Source organism: Nesoenas mayeri (assembly GCF_963082525.1).
Source record: "Nesoenas mayeri genome assembly, chromosome: 7".
Classification (NCBI taxonomy): Eukaryota; Metazoa; Chordata; class Aves; order Columbiformes; family Columbidae; genus Nesoenas; species Nesoenas mayeri.
This window is the reverse complement of record NC_137551.1, coordinates 17698203-17712653: the sequence shown is the minus strand read 5'-3', so window position 1 is coordinate 17712653 and position 14451 is coordinate 17698203. Positions and strand designations below refer to the sequence as shown.

General features: G+C 45.1%; 1 protein-coding gene across 7 annotated transcripts in view; it reads right to left on the bottom strand.

Annotated features, from left to right (window-relative positions):
• CAMK2G (calcium/calmodulin dependent protein kinase II gamma) overlaps positions 1–14451 on the bottom strand; it is a 119004-nt gene that overhangs the window by 77800 nt on the left and 26753 nt on the right. Inside the window, exon 3 of one of the 7 annotated variants that reach the window (XM_080347808.1) lies at positions 14192–14237. The exons of the other annotated variants lie outside the window; for them this stretch is intronic. Within the exon in view, the coding sequence (XP_080203934.1) occupies positions 14192–14237 (46 nt within the window). The remainder of the gene's footprint in view (positions 1–14191; positions 14238–14451) is intronic. 7 annotated transcript variants of the gene reach the window in all.

Below are 14451 nucleotides of genomic sequence, written 5' to 3'. Positions count from 1 at the left end.
GTTTTGATGAATGTTTAATGCTCCTGGCTAGATCAGTTTAGATCTTGTTTGCCTGGGGGCATTTAATACTGCTACATTACTGTAATACTCATTTTCAGGCCACCTACAGCTTTTTTTCCCCCACAAGTCTTTTGCTATTGTTTGGATCTAAATTATGTGGTGCATTTTGGCATTAAATTTCACAGCACCACATCAAGACATCAGACACTTACCGAATCTCAAGAGATGACCAGATTCGCTGATTACCAGACAACATACCCAGAACAGCAATCCTCACTGATTAAGTCCACACCATATACTGATCAACAAAGACTGAGGATGGGAGATTGAAACCGTAGCTCTCATGTTAATTTCAAACAATGCAGATCTGTAAATTGTTGTCTATCTCAAGCAAAAAAATGAGAAAGGAAAATGAAGGTGTGTCAGGAGCAGAAAGAAAATGCACTGAAACAGTTATTAAAGTACTAACACTGATAGCTACAAAGCAACTTTCTCTGTTGGCAATGGGTTTTAATGGGGTGGTGGTGAAGAAGTCAAGCCAATGTGTCTTAAGACTAAACCCTCCTTTTTCTATGGAACACACAAATGAGGAATAGTTGCAGAGAAAGCTTCTCCCACACTACCCGTCGGACAGCCTCAGGCCTGACCTAAAAAACCCACTTCCACCCTACAAACGTTACTTTGACCCACAAGTTGAATTTCAAACCAAAAACAAAAAAAAGAAAGCAGATCATGGTGTCCTATGGTGTCCTGAGAAGCCTCTGCAGTCCCATACGTAGTCTGTGCAGTGCAAAGCTGGGATCCAGACTGTAGCATTTCCCGTCAAAACAGGCTTCCCAGCATCCACCATTCCCAGTAGACAGCATGGTAAAAAAAGTCCCCTTACGCTTCCCTTTTGGCATCTCTGCCTGGACAGCTGGTCCAGCCAGATGAGACTTGGGATCCTGCTCATCCTATCACCAAAACTGCTATCTCCATTTTGAGGTGAATACTAGCAAGGGATAACTGCCCCTTCCTCAGCCTCTCTCCTCTTCTTCAGTTCTTGTGTCTAGCAGTGTATCCAAATACTGCAGTCCTTCAGCACAGCGGGCAGAGGACAACTACAGATATCTGAATATGATCTATTGTGAAGATATTGCTGCAGTCCCAGCATAGAAACACATAGCTCACACAGCTCACCAGAAAGCTGAGGAAGATGGGAAAACAGAAGCACAGCCCTTTACCTACAAATAAATAAAATAAAAAATAAATATCTGTGCTGTAGGACTGGTCTATGCAGCAAAAAGAGGTTCCCAGGTCCTGTGACATGACAGGAGAGTGTGGCAGTGGCAGGGCAGGCGGCACCATTCAAGGGCTTAGGGACAGCGAGTCTCCCAAGCTGCTTATATCCAACACAGTCAGGATATGAAGCGACAACAGCCAGTGGGCAGGAAAGCCTAGAAAGCATGTCCTCCAGACCCTAGTAAATGCAAGCAGAAAATGTGCTTCTAAAAGGAAAAAAAACATTAACGGCACTTGTAGCCAGGAACAAAGATAGGAGACAAAGATGACTAAAGACGTGTCCAGAGAGAAGCCAAAGCCACAAGCAGGGAGCATTGGAAGGACAGAGCACTCACCAAAAAGAGCAGTACAAGGAAAACGGGGTCACAAAAAGAAGAGAAAGCCCAGCTAAGAGATAAGATGCACTACTGAAAGGCAGCAAAGGACAGCACAGTGGCTGCCAGCACCGGCTGTTCTCCTTCATGTGCCATAACCTTCAGCAGCAGCCTGGACCATTACTGACCATACCAAGCACAGTTCAATAGAAAGTAAGCCTGCTAACCTCCTACAAGTTCATCAGCTGTTGCTATCCCAAAGTAATGAGTTTTCCACTTTACAATTATTTTTAAAAAATCCTGAACTTCACACTGTCTCCACATTCATTCTTCTACCACACCATTAAATGTATTTTTCTGTTCAGCTGGGGCAAAGCCACCAGCCCCTCTAGTCACCCCAGCCAAGGTGGCACGCAGAGAGGGCATTCAGCTTAACAGTATCTGCCACCATCCAAAACAGTGACCATGCTGTTGGCTGATCAGCTTAGGAAGTTTCTGCCTCCAGCCCATCTGCTTGTTCTCACCTCCTCAGCTGAGTCCAGTGCCAGATCAGCTGTTTGGGTGGCAGCCCTATGAGCAGGAAAGGGGAAGATAGGCAGAAAAGGCAATTTTAAGTCTTCTCTGAAGTCAGTTGAGCTTCCAAGGCAGTTGATAACATTAACAAACCTAACAGAAACTGCCCACTGCAAACAACAACCAAATAAAGCTGCTAGTTCCCAAATGGCTGATGACCAAGTCACAGCTGTGACGGGGGGAGGAGAAGGGGAGAGCGCGCATGAATCCTTGAGTGAGTCACTCGCCCCTGCGTCCCTGCTGGCCTAGATAAATGCTGCCGCTAGTCGATGATGGGTGCTGCAAACCAGCTCTTAAGCCCACAGCATCCCTGCTGCTCATCTCCTGGCAGGCACAGAGCCCGTAACGAACACCACAGTCTCGATGCATGCATGCAATCACCAGAGGTAGTCACAATGGCCGTTAGCTCTCTGAGCTTCCCATACAGCTCCAATGGACTTTTATGTCTCTTCTTGTTCTTGATCTTGCTTTCAGAAGTCCCCCCTCAACAACTTGAATCTCAGGCAGGTGAGGATGCAATACAGAGCTCCCCCTTTTAAACGAGGAAAAGACTGGAAAAAAGTGAAAGCAAATAGATAATAAAAACAGTGATGAAGACACTGCATAGAAAGTTGTTGCTTGTCCCTGTACTGGCATTAGTTTGTTTACAGTGCTGGCTGCTCACTTCTACCATCTGAGCAACAAGTTCTGATGGATCACATCAGGACTGCCTTGCCTCAATGCTGAAGATTAGGAAGAAGGCAGCAATAAGCCTGCCAACCAACCAAAGCACAAAATGCACTGGAATTAAGAGCAAATCATATCAAGTTTAAATCACATGTGTAATGTCTCCCCTACAGATACACCAAGAACAAGGAAATGGTTTAAAACAGACACTCCAACTAGTTAGATCTCTACAACACAAAATAAAGCCTCAAGTGCTGTAATACTGAAGCACCACAGCTGCAAATCCTGCAGTTAAGTCATTCTGTGTTTTAAGAATGTGGGGTTTCAGTAAGTCCTGTAATGTCTAATGCAATCCCTATGGGAGAGCCCTGAAGTTTTAACTACCCTCACCCATTCCGTATGTGACACATTTCTCTTCCCCAGTTTCATCGATGTACAAACATACCAGAAGGTACATGGAGAGAAAAGGAAAAAAAAACCTTGAAGGAACAGAGGGCAGCTCCATTTTCTGCACCTACAACACTGACATACATACCGGATACTGAGGATTTCAGCAACACAAGCTGGCTGGCTGATATTCACACCAAGAAGAAAGAGTCAGGTCACAAACTTTAAGTTTCAGGTTTGTGAGGGTAAATTCTGCAATTTGTAAATTCCATGTTCTGTATCACAGAGCTCTCAACACTCCCCCACAACTCTTTGTTGTGAAATGACAAAACACACAGGACCCTGGATAAATACATGGTTGCTCTCACAGTTACAATTGCCCAAGACAGTGCTGGCTTCTGCTCCAAACCATATCATAAGTAATTCAGGGAACGCAAAGAAATAAAAGAACAGTTTCTCTTTTATCTAATCAATCTATTTCTCTGGCCTGAAGACATATCTCATAGTGTTTTTCCCACTCCCTGCCACGAAAAAAAACCCATCATTTAAGATGCACCTGCAAAGCCTCCTCATCTGTAGCATATAAGACATAAGATGGAATGATTACAGCACATGGTTAAACGCAGGGAATATGCACAGGAGAGAGCAGCATAAAGCAGAAAGTAATCTTTCATAGGGCACCTGTCTCAACCAAAAGTATGGTAACAGCAACTCCTGTCAAGTATACTGCATACACACAGTAACTTCATAAAGGGTCACTGATAAAACTAAATATTGAGGAAAGGTCAACCATTTAAACTACTTGTGCAGTCTTCCTACAGCCCCCTAGGCAGGCAGGATGGCTCGAATGCTCTCGATGCCAGTCTTCCCCAAGGAAACGGCAGCCAAAACAAGTGTATCTGAACTCATTTACTGCAGTACTGACAAGTGAAGAGGAAGAAGACGATCATTTCTGCAGCCTCCAGACCAACACAGCTCACACTGAGAGACAGAGCAAAAGAATGAATGAATGAATGAATGAATGAGAATGGTGGAGACATTAAATGCTGCCTACCCTAAGACAGGCAAAGTAAATTGACTGTGCTAGTCGTGAGAGTGCTCTGCCCATACTCCAGCCGGGTACTCCAGCCCACTGATTCTCCTGAAGCTCCTGATGCTGCTACTCCTTCCTGGGGGAGGGTGGCCAGCAATGCCCATGTGCCAAAATACAGGTCAGGCCAAGACATGATGTATTCGCGAAGCCTCTAAAGTCTCCTGAAAATGCAAAGACATTCCTCCTTCAAAAAGCCTGTCTCCCACCTAGCTCTGGCAAAGGTTTCCCGAAACATCACAAATCTCTGCTGTAAAAGAAAGTGGTCCAGGGACCAAAAGAACTATGGAGAGCCAGAGGAAAGCAGCTTCCCATCCTACTGTACTCCAAAACATCATGTAGAAACACAGCAAAGGACAAATCAACCAATGGACTTGAAGACATGGGAAGAGGACTTTATTTTCTACTATTGGTTGACATGGCCCATCCAATACCACTCTAGTATAATCTCTGCTTAACTTCCCTGAGCATCTGGCTCCTGAGCACAGGATATATGTAATGCGCACCAGTGTTTATACATGTGTGTTTGAGGCAGATTTATAGCAGTTGGCTCAGGTCCTGCTTGTGCAATTGATCACTCTTTGTCATATTTGAAAGTGGCACTTCTTTACCCAAAGTCTGGAACCAGGGGCAAGAGATTCCTCACTAAGCTGTCAGGGAGCCCAACAACTCGGAGATAAAAGGGAGATAAAAGGGTTCTGGGACAAGGAAGTCACTGGGGTTGTTGAGCCAATGTGGAACAGAGTAGGGACATATGCTCTTTGGAGAAAGAAACATTTTTAGGAGTAATAACTTGATCCTGTTCTGCTATCAGCAATTCTGCTAGGTTTTAAACAGCAAATATGTTTCCTTTTAGTGACCAGAGTTTGATTTAATGTCCAATTCCAACAGAGATTTCTTGCTTTTGAAGTCCAAGTTTCTCTCTTACACTCCTCCTATCTCACCATACTTGTGGACTACTTCCTTACTTCACATTTTGACTAATAGCTTTGTGCTTTTAAATAAAACAATTTTTCATTCTGAAACATAAATAACAAACTGAAAAGGACTATAGAGGAAAATGCACATTTCGGCTGTTTACTATAAAGTCAGCAAGTAACTTCATATAAATCTTAATTCAGAAGGTAACCGAAAGACAGCTGAGGGCACTGCTGATGACCTATGGAAGTCAGGCAGACACATGGCACTTGACTGTCTTCACTTCTGCAAGCACCCAGGAGACCTGCGAGTACAAGCGTAGGCAAAAAGCAAGCAGCCACCCTGACAGAGGAGTAGCAACTAAGGCCAGCTATAAGCTGGATATAAAGAGGGGGTGGGGAAAGGCTGCAGCAAAGACCTGGTGTCACGCCAGGACAGGCAGGGAGAGCGACTGAAGAGAACAGGCCATGATCTGGCTGAGGGGAAGAGCAGGATGGGAGCTGCAGAGCAAAGGAGAGAGAAAATGATGCACCCTCCTGCCAGACAAAGGACTACCAAAAAAATTTAAAAGTAAAAAGGACAATTTCTTTAAAATTCTCTTTTCTAACAGTGCAGTAACATGTAAACTACTGCTCTAGCAGTCAGAGAAATGCCAGAAGAATGCAACAGAGGCTGTTTTGCACAGAAAGGGAAGGAGGAAGATGCACTTGATGGCATCCAAGAAAGAGAACACAGGGTCTCACCAAGTACTGCTCAGCTTTGCTGCCTCCAGGAGGTTCAAAAGGCAGAGCTGGAAGAACAATATTTGATGGTAGTTAGACACCCTTTCTTGTCCTTGCTGCCTTGAAAATAACAATATATTGAAGTGCAAAACAAACTAACCAAACTTACAAGCAGTTTTCTAGATTTCTTCTCAGAAAAAGGCAATGTGACAAGCTCATACAGGCTTTTATGGAATCTGCTTGCCAAATGCAAGACAGCACTCAAGAGCATTCTTGTTCAAGTCCCTTACAGATCTGTCTCTGATGATGAACAACCTTCGGGACCATGGATGCAAATCACAGAACAGGGTTCAGAGAACTTCTGTCTTATAATTTTTCTATTTGATATACGATTTCCATCTAAACCCAAGCTTTCTATTGAATTATAAGTCCTACTTCTTAATAACACACCAAACATATGAGTGGTATCTCCATGCACATCTTGGTGAATATTGTTTCTATTCCTTTTGGATAGATTGTTAGCATACCGGCTGTATCTGGGAGCACGGGACTGGAACAATAAGCTTTCTCCAAGTGTTGTTAGTGAGCCCACAAGCTCCCTAACCTGCAGTCTGGAAGCTGTCAGTAGAGTGCCAAGAGAACAACTGGGATGCCCCTTTGCAAGGACCAGACACGCAGTCAGGAGGAAGCATCTCAGCACGGTCGAAATGTACAGGGCTAAGGGCATGCTGCCAAAAGTTTTATCAAAAAATTTAAAGCAGACTTTGATTCTCCTGCATTGTGGACATGACACAGGTTCCAGAATGAGAAGCAAAGATGGAACTGAAGATCACTTTAGGAGCATGCCGTGACCCTAACAAAAATGAATACACAAATTACCATTTGGAACGAAGTTTCACACAAGGAAAAGGGGTAATAAGCTGCCTTTTGTAAAAGCTCTCCACCCCCTGCTATACCAGTGATAAGCGTGAAATAAAACAAGAGGAAAGAGATCAGCAGCCTTGCTCTGAACAACCACTTTTATTTTCGTGAGACAGGAGGGGAAGGGGAAAAAAAAAAAAAAAAGCCCTCATTAGTCACTGATAGGATAAGTTGTATTTACAAAGAGTGCATTAGTCATTCACTGGTTTTGTTCCAGAGGGAGCAGAGGAGGGCTCTATCTTCCTGGCTTCCATGGGAGACGAGGCCTTTGTGCCCAAAGCAAAGCCACTGCACGCTTCATTCCAGAAAGCACCATGACAGTGCGGGGTCCCCGTATCCGTCCACCCAGGTGCTGCCTTCTGCTCCCTGACAGACACTGACTGGGAAGACACAGGTGGAAAACAGATCCTTCCGATTAGCACTGGCCTACACTGCCTCTCAGGGCTCAGTCTATTAAACACACATCAAATCAGCACTGCCAGCTCTGGTGGGAGGAAGACAGGAAAATACTGAGGCTGCAGCTTCTCTAGTAGCTGTCACTGCTCACATGAAAGCTCATCCACGAAGGAAGATAAGAGTGCAAGGCAAGCACTTCAGAGGTGCTGCAAAGACTGTCACTCCTCTTTTCCTCCCTGAAGTCACAGCATGCTGCAGAAAGCCTAAAATACACAGAGACCCTACCCTAGCCAGGGCAGTTTGAAGCGGCTGGACTACAACATACTTCTGAACAGCTTCTGTGCGTGCCCCAGCTCTCTGAGCACACCTCAGCCCCAGCAGTGGGACAGGAATTGTCTCTCCCTGCACACCTCCTCCTTGTGTGCTATGGCCATCTGGAAAGGCTGCACCAAGCAGGACCTGCCCCCCGGGATGGATGCACTGAGGTGATGCAGTGGCTGTGTTTCTGTCGGCACCTGCAAAGAAGTTAAAATGCAAGGGAGCTGGAGGGGCAGACAGGCTGGGGAATGCACAATTTGTCACAGAAGAAATATGCTGCCCCTTCAAATGCTGAGCTGTTATCAACTCTTCAAGAGCTTCTAAGCTGTTGGGAATCTCTGCCTCCAGTTCATCTGAGAAATTCTGGGAAGTTCTCAAACCCCTGAGAAGAAGGCTGTCAGCTTAGTGCATGTTTTACTGAGACTGTCCTACAAATCTATTCACTCCTGTTACAAAAATAAAACAAAAATCAAACCTGTAACCACAGTCATGTCTGCTCTGCTAGCAGTGATTTTGCTGCCTCCTGCCCCTCCCAGCCCCAGCCACTCTCATTCATCTTCAGACAAAATAGCACAGGGATTACACAGATGTTGCTTTGCTATCCTGACCTTCTTAACCTATGCCCACGTGCCATCAGTGATGTTGTGCGTCCACCATCCTATCACCCGTACGTCAGAGGCTAACTCCCTTCTGGCTGCAGCCTCATTCAGAAGCTGGGTGGTAATTCCCATCTCCTGCTACACAGGTTCACAGGAGCAGACAGGAACTCGCCCTCCTTGCGCGAGTGGGAAGCAAGGTCCAAAACACAACATGCTAGTTGTAAACCACAACTGAAGAGGAGGAGGAGAACACAGGCAGCATACTCAGAGTTGTATCTGACTGATGGGTAGCAGGAACACTGGAAAACTGAATGCTCACGAATGAGGTCCAAAGTGGCGACAGTATAGACTGGGGTGTCAAACTCATTTTCACCAGGGGCCACATCAGCTTCGCAATTGCCTTCAAAGGGTTAAATATAATTTTAGGACTGCTGAAATTAAGGAGTAGTTACACCTATATAGTCCTAAAATTACATTTGGCAGTCCCAGAATCAGACCAAATACAGTATTAGGCTCAGCCCCGCTGCCCCCACAGTTCCCTCCTACATTCTGCAGCACTCCAGGCATCTGCCCTGGGGAGCTGCACGGCTGACACATCCACAGGGCAGGGCAGACTGGCCTTCCCAAGGAGCATTTTCTCTGGAGCTTTGGAAAAAAAACCATCAAGACCTCTTTAAACCAAAATCCCCCATACTAACCACAACTCAGCTGCTGGGGCTCAGAAACCAATAGAGCTAACAGCTCCCAGAATTTTCCGGGGTTTGTAACTGTGGTTAGGAATGCACCTGCCACAGCTGTATTTCCATTCCTTTGGCAGGAAAAGTGTTTGGAGGAGCAAAGCAAAGCATGCTGCAGCACGCATGGGTTTCTGGCCTTTTTGGTCACTTTCCTAGTTTTTGGATGCCTTTTTCTTATTTCAGAAGCCATGAAAGTCATGGTAATTCCCCATGCACATCACAGACACAATACCAACTTTCTTGACCTCTGGGGCATTAAAAACACCAGCATGCCTAACACACAGCAGTTAGCACAGATGTAGACTATCAAAAGCCCAGGCTTTCCACTGCCCTCTCTTTGCTGCCCTGCCCTGAACAGACACGAGTGGCTTTCACCAGCATCTTCCATCCACCTGCCTCCTCACCTCAACTAAGAGAGGAGAAAGAAATCACCCTTCCCTGGGATCTGATGATGATGAATCCAGCACTGCAGAGAACCTATTGCCTACAAGGACTCAACTGGTCACGTAGATTTTTTTGTCCATAGGGTCAGGGGCTGGAAAAGCTCCAGGAGGCTGGGCTTTAGTGAACAAGACCCTGTGCAAGGGGATACCATAAGCAGCTGTTCTCTGGGAAGCCAAGACCTTTGCTTTACAAGTGCAGCAGAAGAGTGAGAGCTGGAGTAGAACTGAAGTGATAAGCAAACTGCATAACAATTTCCTCTGGAGCTGGCACTCACAAGCAGAAGACAGACACCTAGCTTCTCATATCATTTCTGCTGGGCACCTTTTGTCCTTGCAAAAGAGCCTCAAAGCTTTATGGAGATGTCTACTCTGCAATCAAAGGTTTAATTGCAGCATGAATAGACATATCCACATTACCACTATACTCATTATCAGGAGAAGTAATAGCAGGATTCATGGACTTTAATGCAAATTATACAGGCCTGCTGAGGTCTTACATATGTGCCTAAGTTGCTAGCCCACACTGAAAACCACATCACTGTGACTTCAATGCTATTATCTCTGCACTACTGAGAATAAAGTTAGTGAAGTATGTCCTTCATGCTGTAATCACATCTTCTGCTACACTGCCAGCAGAGAGACCAAGCACTCTCAGTTTCGGAATACTCAGTACTTGTATACAGACTAGGAGAAGTGGAATTAAAGGAACAGAAAGAGGGGGAAAAAAAATACTGACACATGGTGAGAGGTTTCTAATTATGCTTTGTTTGTCCAGTCCTGTGCATTTTTCCACTCAAACACTGAACACATCCAGAGACAAGTTCTACAGTAGTAGTAGTAATAATAATAATCGAGAGACATATCGAAAGGGAGAGACACATGAAGAGCAGCTCTAGGAACTCACAGCACATGTGGGTGAAGTGATTACACTTCATATCTCACAACTCCACTGCCCACAGCCAATTCTGTTTTCAGTGCAATGAGCACGCAGTGACAAGTACCAATCTCCAGCTCAAGGGGTGAAGAGATTTACAAATAAACACGCACACAGTAGTTCCCATTATGGTGGTCTCTGAGCACAAGCTACCACATCCACAGGTGCCCTGCTCTCCTACACCAGCTCTGCGTTTCCAAATCAGCACTACAGGGGAGGAAACAAACAGGAGCCAGCTTTGGGTAAGTTTTAGAGCCTCCAGAGAAGGTCCATGTAAATTCAGTCACATACAGGACTAACTTGTTCCCACAGGGCTGCTCCTCCACCCCAGCATGCTGGGAGTGCTACCTCCACATTCAAAACTGTGGTCACCCCCTCCAGCTACCTTTTTACATCACATCACCCAGCAGATGGGATAATACTGGTAGTTAATTTGTTCAGCTTGTGCCTCAACTCTCCACTTGAGCATGCCATCCCACAGCTGAGTTAATGTTCTGCCAGATCTGACAGTCAGAAGTGCTTTCAAATTGTACCAGAGAAGAGATTGCCAAGAAAAACAGGAGGTCTCAAACACACAGGACTTCATCGTTTCCCCTCCAAATGGCAGGTATCAGAAAGAAAAGAGGTTTTCAAAACTCTGTTTCTGAATTTTGTAAAAGTAGGGCCACCCTCAAAGATATGTGTGGGAACAAAAGCCAGGACACAGAATGGAAAGAGGCTTTGGACCAGGAAGGTCAGAAGAATGACACCAACTGAGCCATCATCAACAGGACTGAACCCCCCCGAGTTAACCATGTTCTTATTGTATCAGCAGCACGCTGCCAGGAGCTCAGGAGTCTTATCCAAATGAAGAGCCATAGCTGGCTACCTGTGGCCACTGAGCCAAGGAAATTAAGTAGATCAGCCATAACCATACAGCGCTACCAGCACTGGATGCATGTTTTGGGACTTCTGGAAAAAGAAGGTCAACAAGGGCTCAGGAGTACTTTTGTCGGAAGAAGAGCAAGTCCCCACCACTTGACTGGCTTTCTTTAATTTCTCTTCCACAAGTAAAACCCTCAAAATACATAATTTAAAAGAAATCTACCTTGTCAACAACCGTACAGAACAGATGGACACACTCCTTTCTTCCCTTAAAATTCACACGGTGTAAATCTGTGCAAAAGACTCCCTGAAGTTGGAGATGCATACACTAACCAAAAAAGCATAGAAAACAAAGAGCTGGAACCCTGCAATCTACAAACTGGATCATTTAGCAGGATCAGAAGCAGCTGGGAAAAAGGGCATGAAGAGGAAGGCACAGAAGAAAACACCCTATTCAGTCTGCATCACCAGCAGCTCACTACTGGGCAAAGAAGCACTCACCAGTACTCCCATAACCACTGCCATGTCAAGAAAGTAAGTTAAAAAGGAAGCCTAAGACTGAATTAATAAACTGTTAGTAGAGTCTTACAATGTAACTGAGAGACCAGTGACCTCACCCTAGAATTCAACAGGATACTTCAAAAGCTCACCAAACGGGACAGAGTTTGCTAATTGCTACAGAAAACTTAAATAACATAATACCATTACTTTGTTTCAGGGCTCTTCCTGAGCAAATGGAGGGAAAGGTGGTGTGGTGATAGGACCCAAGAAAAGAGCAGATGTTCCCTGAAAAGGGCTGATGGCAGAGGTGCCAGGTGGAAGGTAACAGCCTGCCCAGCTTGCCCTCATGTCAGACAAAGCAGCTGTTCCGCCTGTGCATATAAACCCACGTGTAGTGAGGGCACAGCTCCCAGCTCCGGTGCTTAGTAGCGAAACGGTGTGAATGACATCCTACCAGGGTACAGTGAGGACATTGTTCTGTCTGATGGTCCAGGAAAAGCTACATCTTGAGATGCATCAAGGCACAGTGGCAGCAGCTGAGGGGGAAGGCCTACAGAGATTAATGTGTTTATCTCCTCACTTAAGTCTCTTACTGGCCAATGGTTTCAGCCTGATGGCAGCAACAGGACTAAAAATAAGAACTCAGGCATTACCAGTGACTCACCGTGTGGGCAATGACACTGCGCGGGATCACAGAGAAACCCGCTCCCGCTCCTGAAGCATAGCTCTCAAATCATACGAAATGACTTCCTCAAGAGATGAGTGAGACACAACGTAGAGATCTCTTCATTCAAACAATCTTAAGACTGTGTGACATTCTCTTCAACCATGCAGTGGCTTTGAAGAGATAATCAGACCAGTCTCAGGCCCAAATTTTGGGTTCAGTTCCTGTGCCTCAGCGAGTGAAACTGAGGTTTGTATGAGACAGGACAAACAATGCCATCAGATCATGTCCATGCTTCCAGAAGACTGAAATGCCCTGCTAGAAGAAATGATAGCCACTGCTGGTCTTCATTCTTGTCTGGATCCTGTCTACCAGTAAACACATTTCACAGGCTTAGCAATTCCTGCATGTTGCATTAGAAGAGTTCCTACAGCGAGGACAAGCACACACCAGCAAAGCCAGCATCACAGCAAGACACTGTTTAGAAGAACCTCCTGCTCCCTCCAAAAGGCACATCTACCTTTCAGATGGTATTTTAGAAATTCAGTTGTACAGAGATGCACTGGGATCTCTGATTCCTTAGCTCAGCTACTGGAATTGAGAATTCCAGTAGTACAGCTGGATGAGCTAAAGGCCCCACCATTGCACTGATTCCCCTCACCTTCTTCCCCAAAATGCCACAGGTAAGATACAGCCAGATTTTTTGGAGTATCTCTAGGAAGAAAGAGATCACCTTTCTGGCACTGCCGGTGGTGCAGATTTGTCCAACAGCAGGTACAGGAGGTCCCCTTGTTGTAATGCTGGCAGTCACTGCAGTCCTGTCCTTCCCCTGCCCGTTTCCTAATGGCCCTGCATCCTCTTTGCTTCTGATGCTGGCACAAGCACTTGTGCAGCAGCGCACTGAACTGGAGAGCTGAACTGATCCATCATTAACCTGGTTCACCATGTAACTATATAAAGAATTTGTGCTGGTTCAAGGAGGGAACAAATGGTCAGAAGAAAGGCTGCCTCTTTCAGCCACAGCACACAGCTTACACTGGCTGCAACTGCTCATGAAGCTACAGGATACAATTCCACTATGCTTTGCTATGATGCTCCAAGAATTCATGCCCACAAGTGTTTTATGTCAGGCCATATGATGTTCTAATCTTCTGATTCAATTAGTCTACCCCTAATTTCCGATCCATCATTAGAGACAACCATTCATCAGAGCTCCCTCAACATTTTCCCTTTGTGACTCCTGGCACACACGTAAGAGGTCATCATTTTTATAAGTACAAAATGCAGATCAATCTTTACCATCCCCTCATCACATATTGAAGAAAAGTATCCAGTTTCACAGATTAAAAGAGTAGAGTGAGAATAAAGCAATTTATTTGAAAATCACAAGGAGTACAGCCAGGACTTGCAGAGCCCTAGATCCTGTATCTAAAAAGAAAGAAGAAACACCCCATTCATGTAATACTAGGATATCACATAAGGTCTGGATTATAGCAAGGGAATATGACATTGCTGTTGAAACAGCACCACTTTAGAGATGAGCTGTTCAGCAGCTAGTGAAACACACTGATTTCCCAAGAAGCAATTATGCAGTTGGCTGCTTATAGTCAGAACCAAAGATCTCACCAATGAGAACACCAAACAGTGTCTGATACCTGTCAGGTTGTCTACTGTTCGTTAACAGGGACAGCCAAAACCAGAGTGTACCAACTCCCACATGTACGTTTAGCTCCCATCCATTCAACATATTGGATAACTTGCAATGAGGAGCATCTCCTCCTGTGTCTATGAGCACACCAAATAACGCTTTCCCTAGCTCTAGCTGCTGAGGAAACCAACAGGCCAGAGCACTGAAGAACTTACATGATCTGAAGTTAGAACTGGAGACTGTTAAAGCTCCCAGCTTGTCCTGCAAGGACAGAATGGAGACCATACATCAACACTTACTCAAGTATTAGAACGATAGGACACTTGACTTGGTGAATAAAAGAAATGAAAGCTTTAAGCGATAATAACTTAAACAGCAAATTACCTAGAAAAGCATGCCACTGATTGCTTACAGAAGAAACTTTTCTTTATTACAGCCTATACGTAACTCTGCACTCTAAGAGAAAAATCACAAA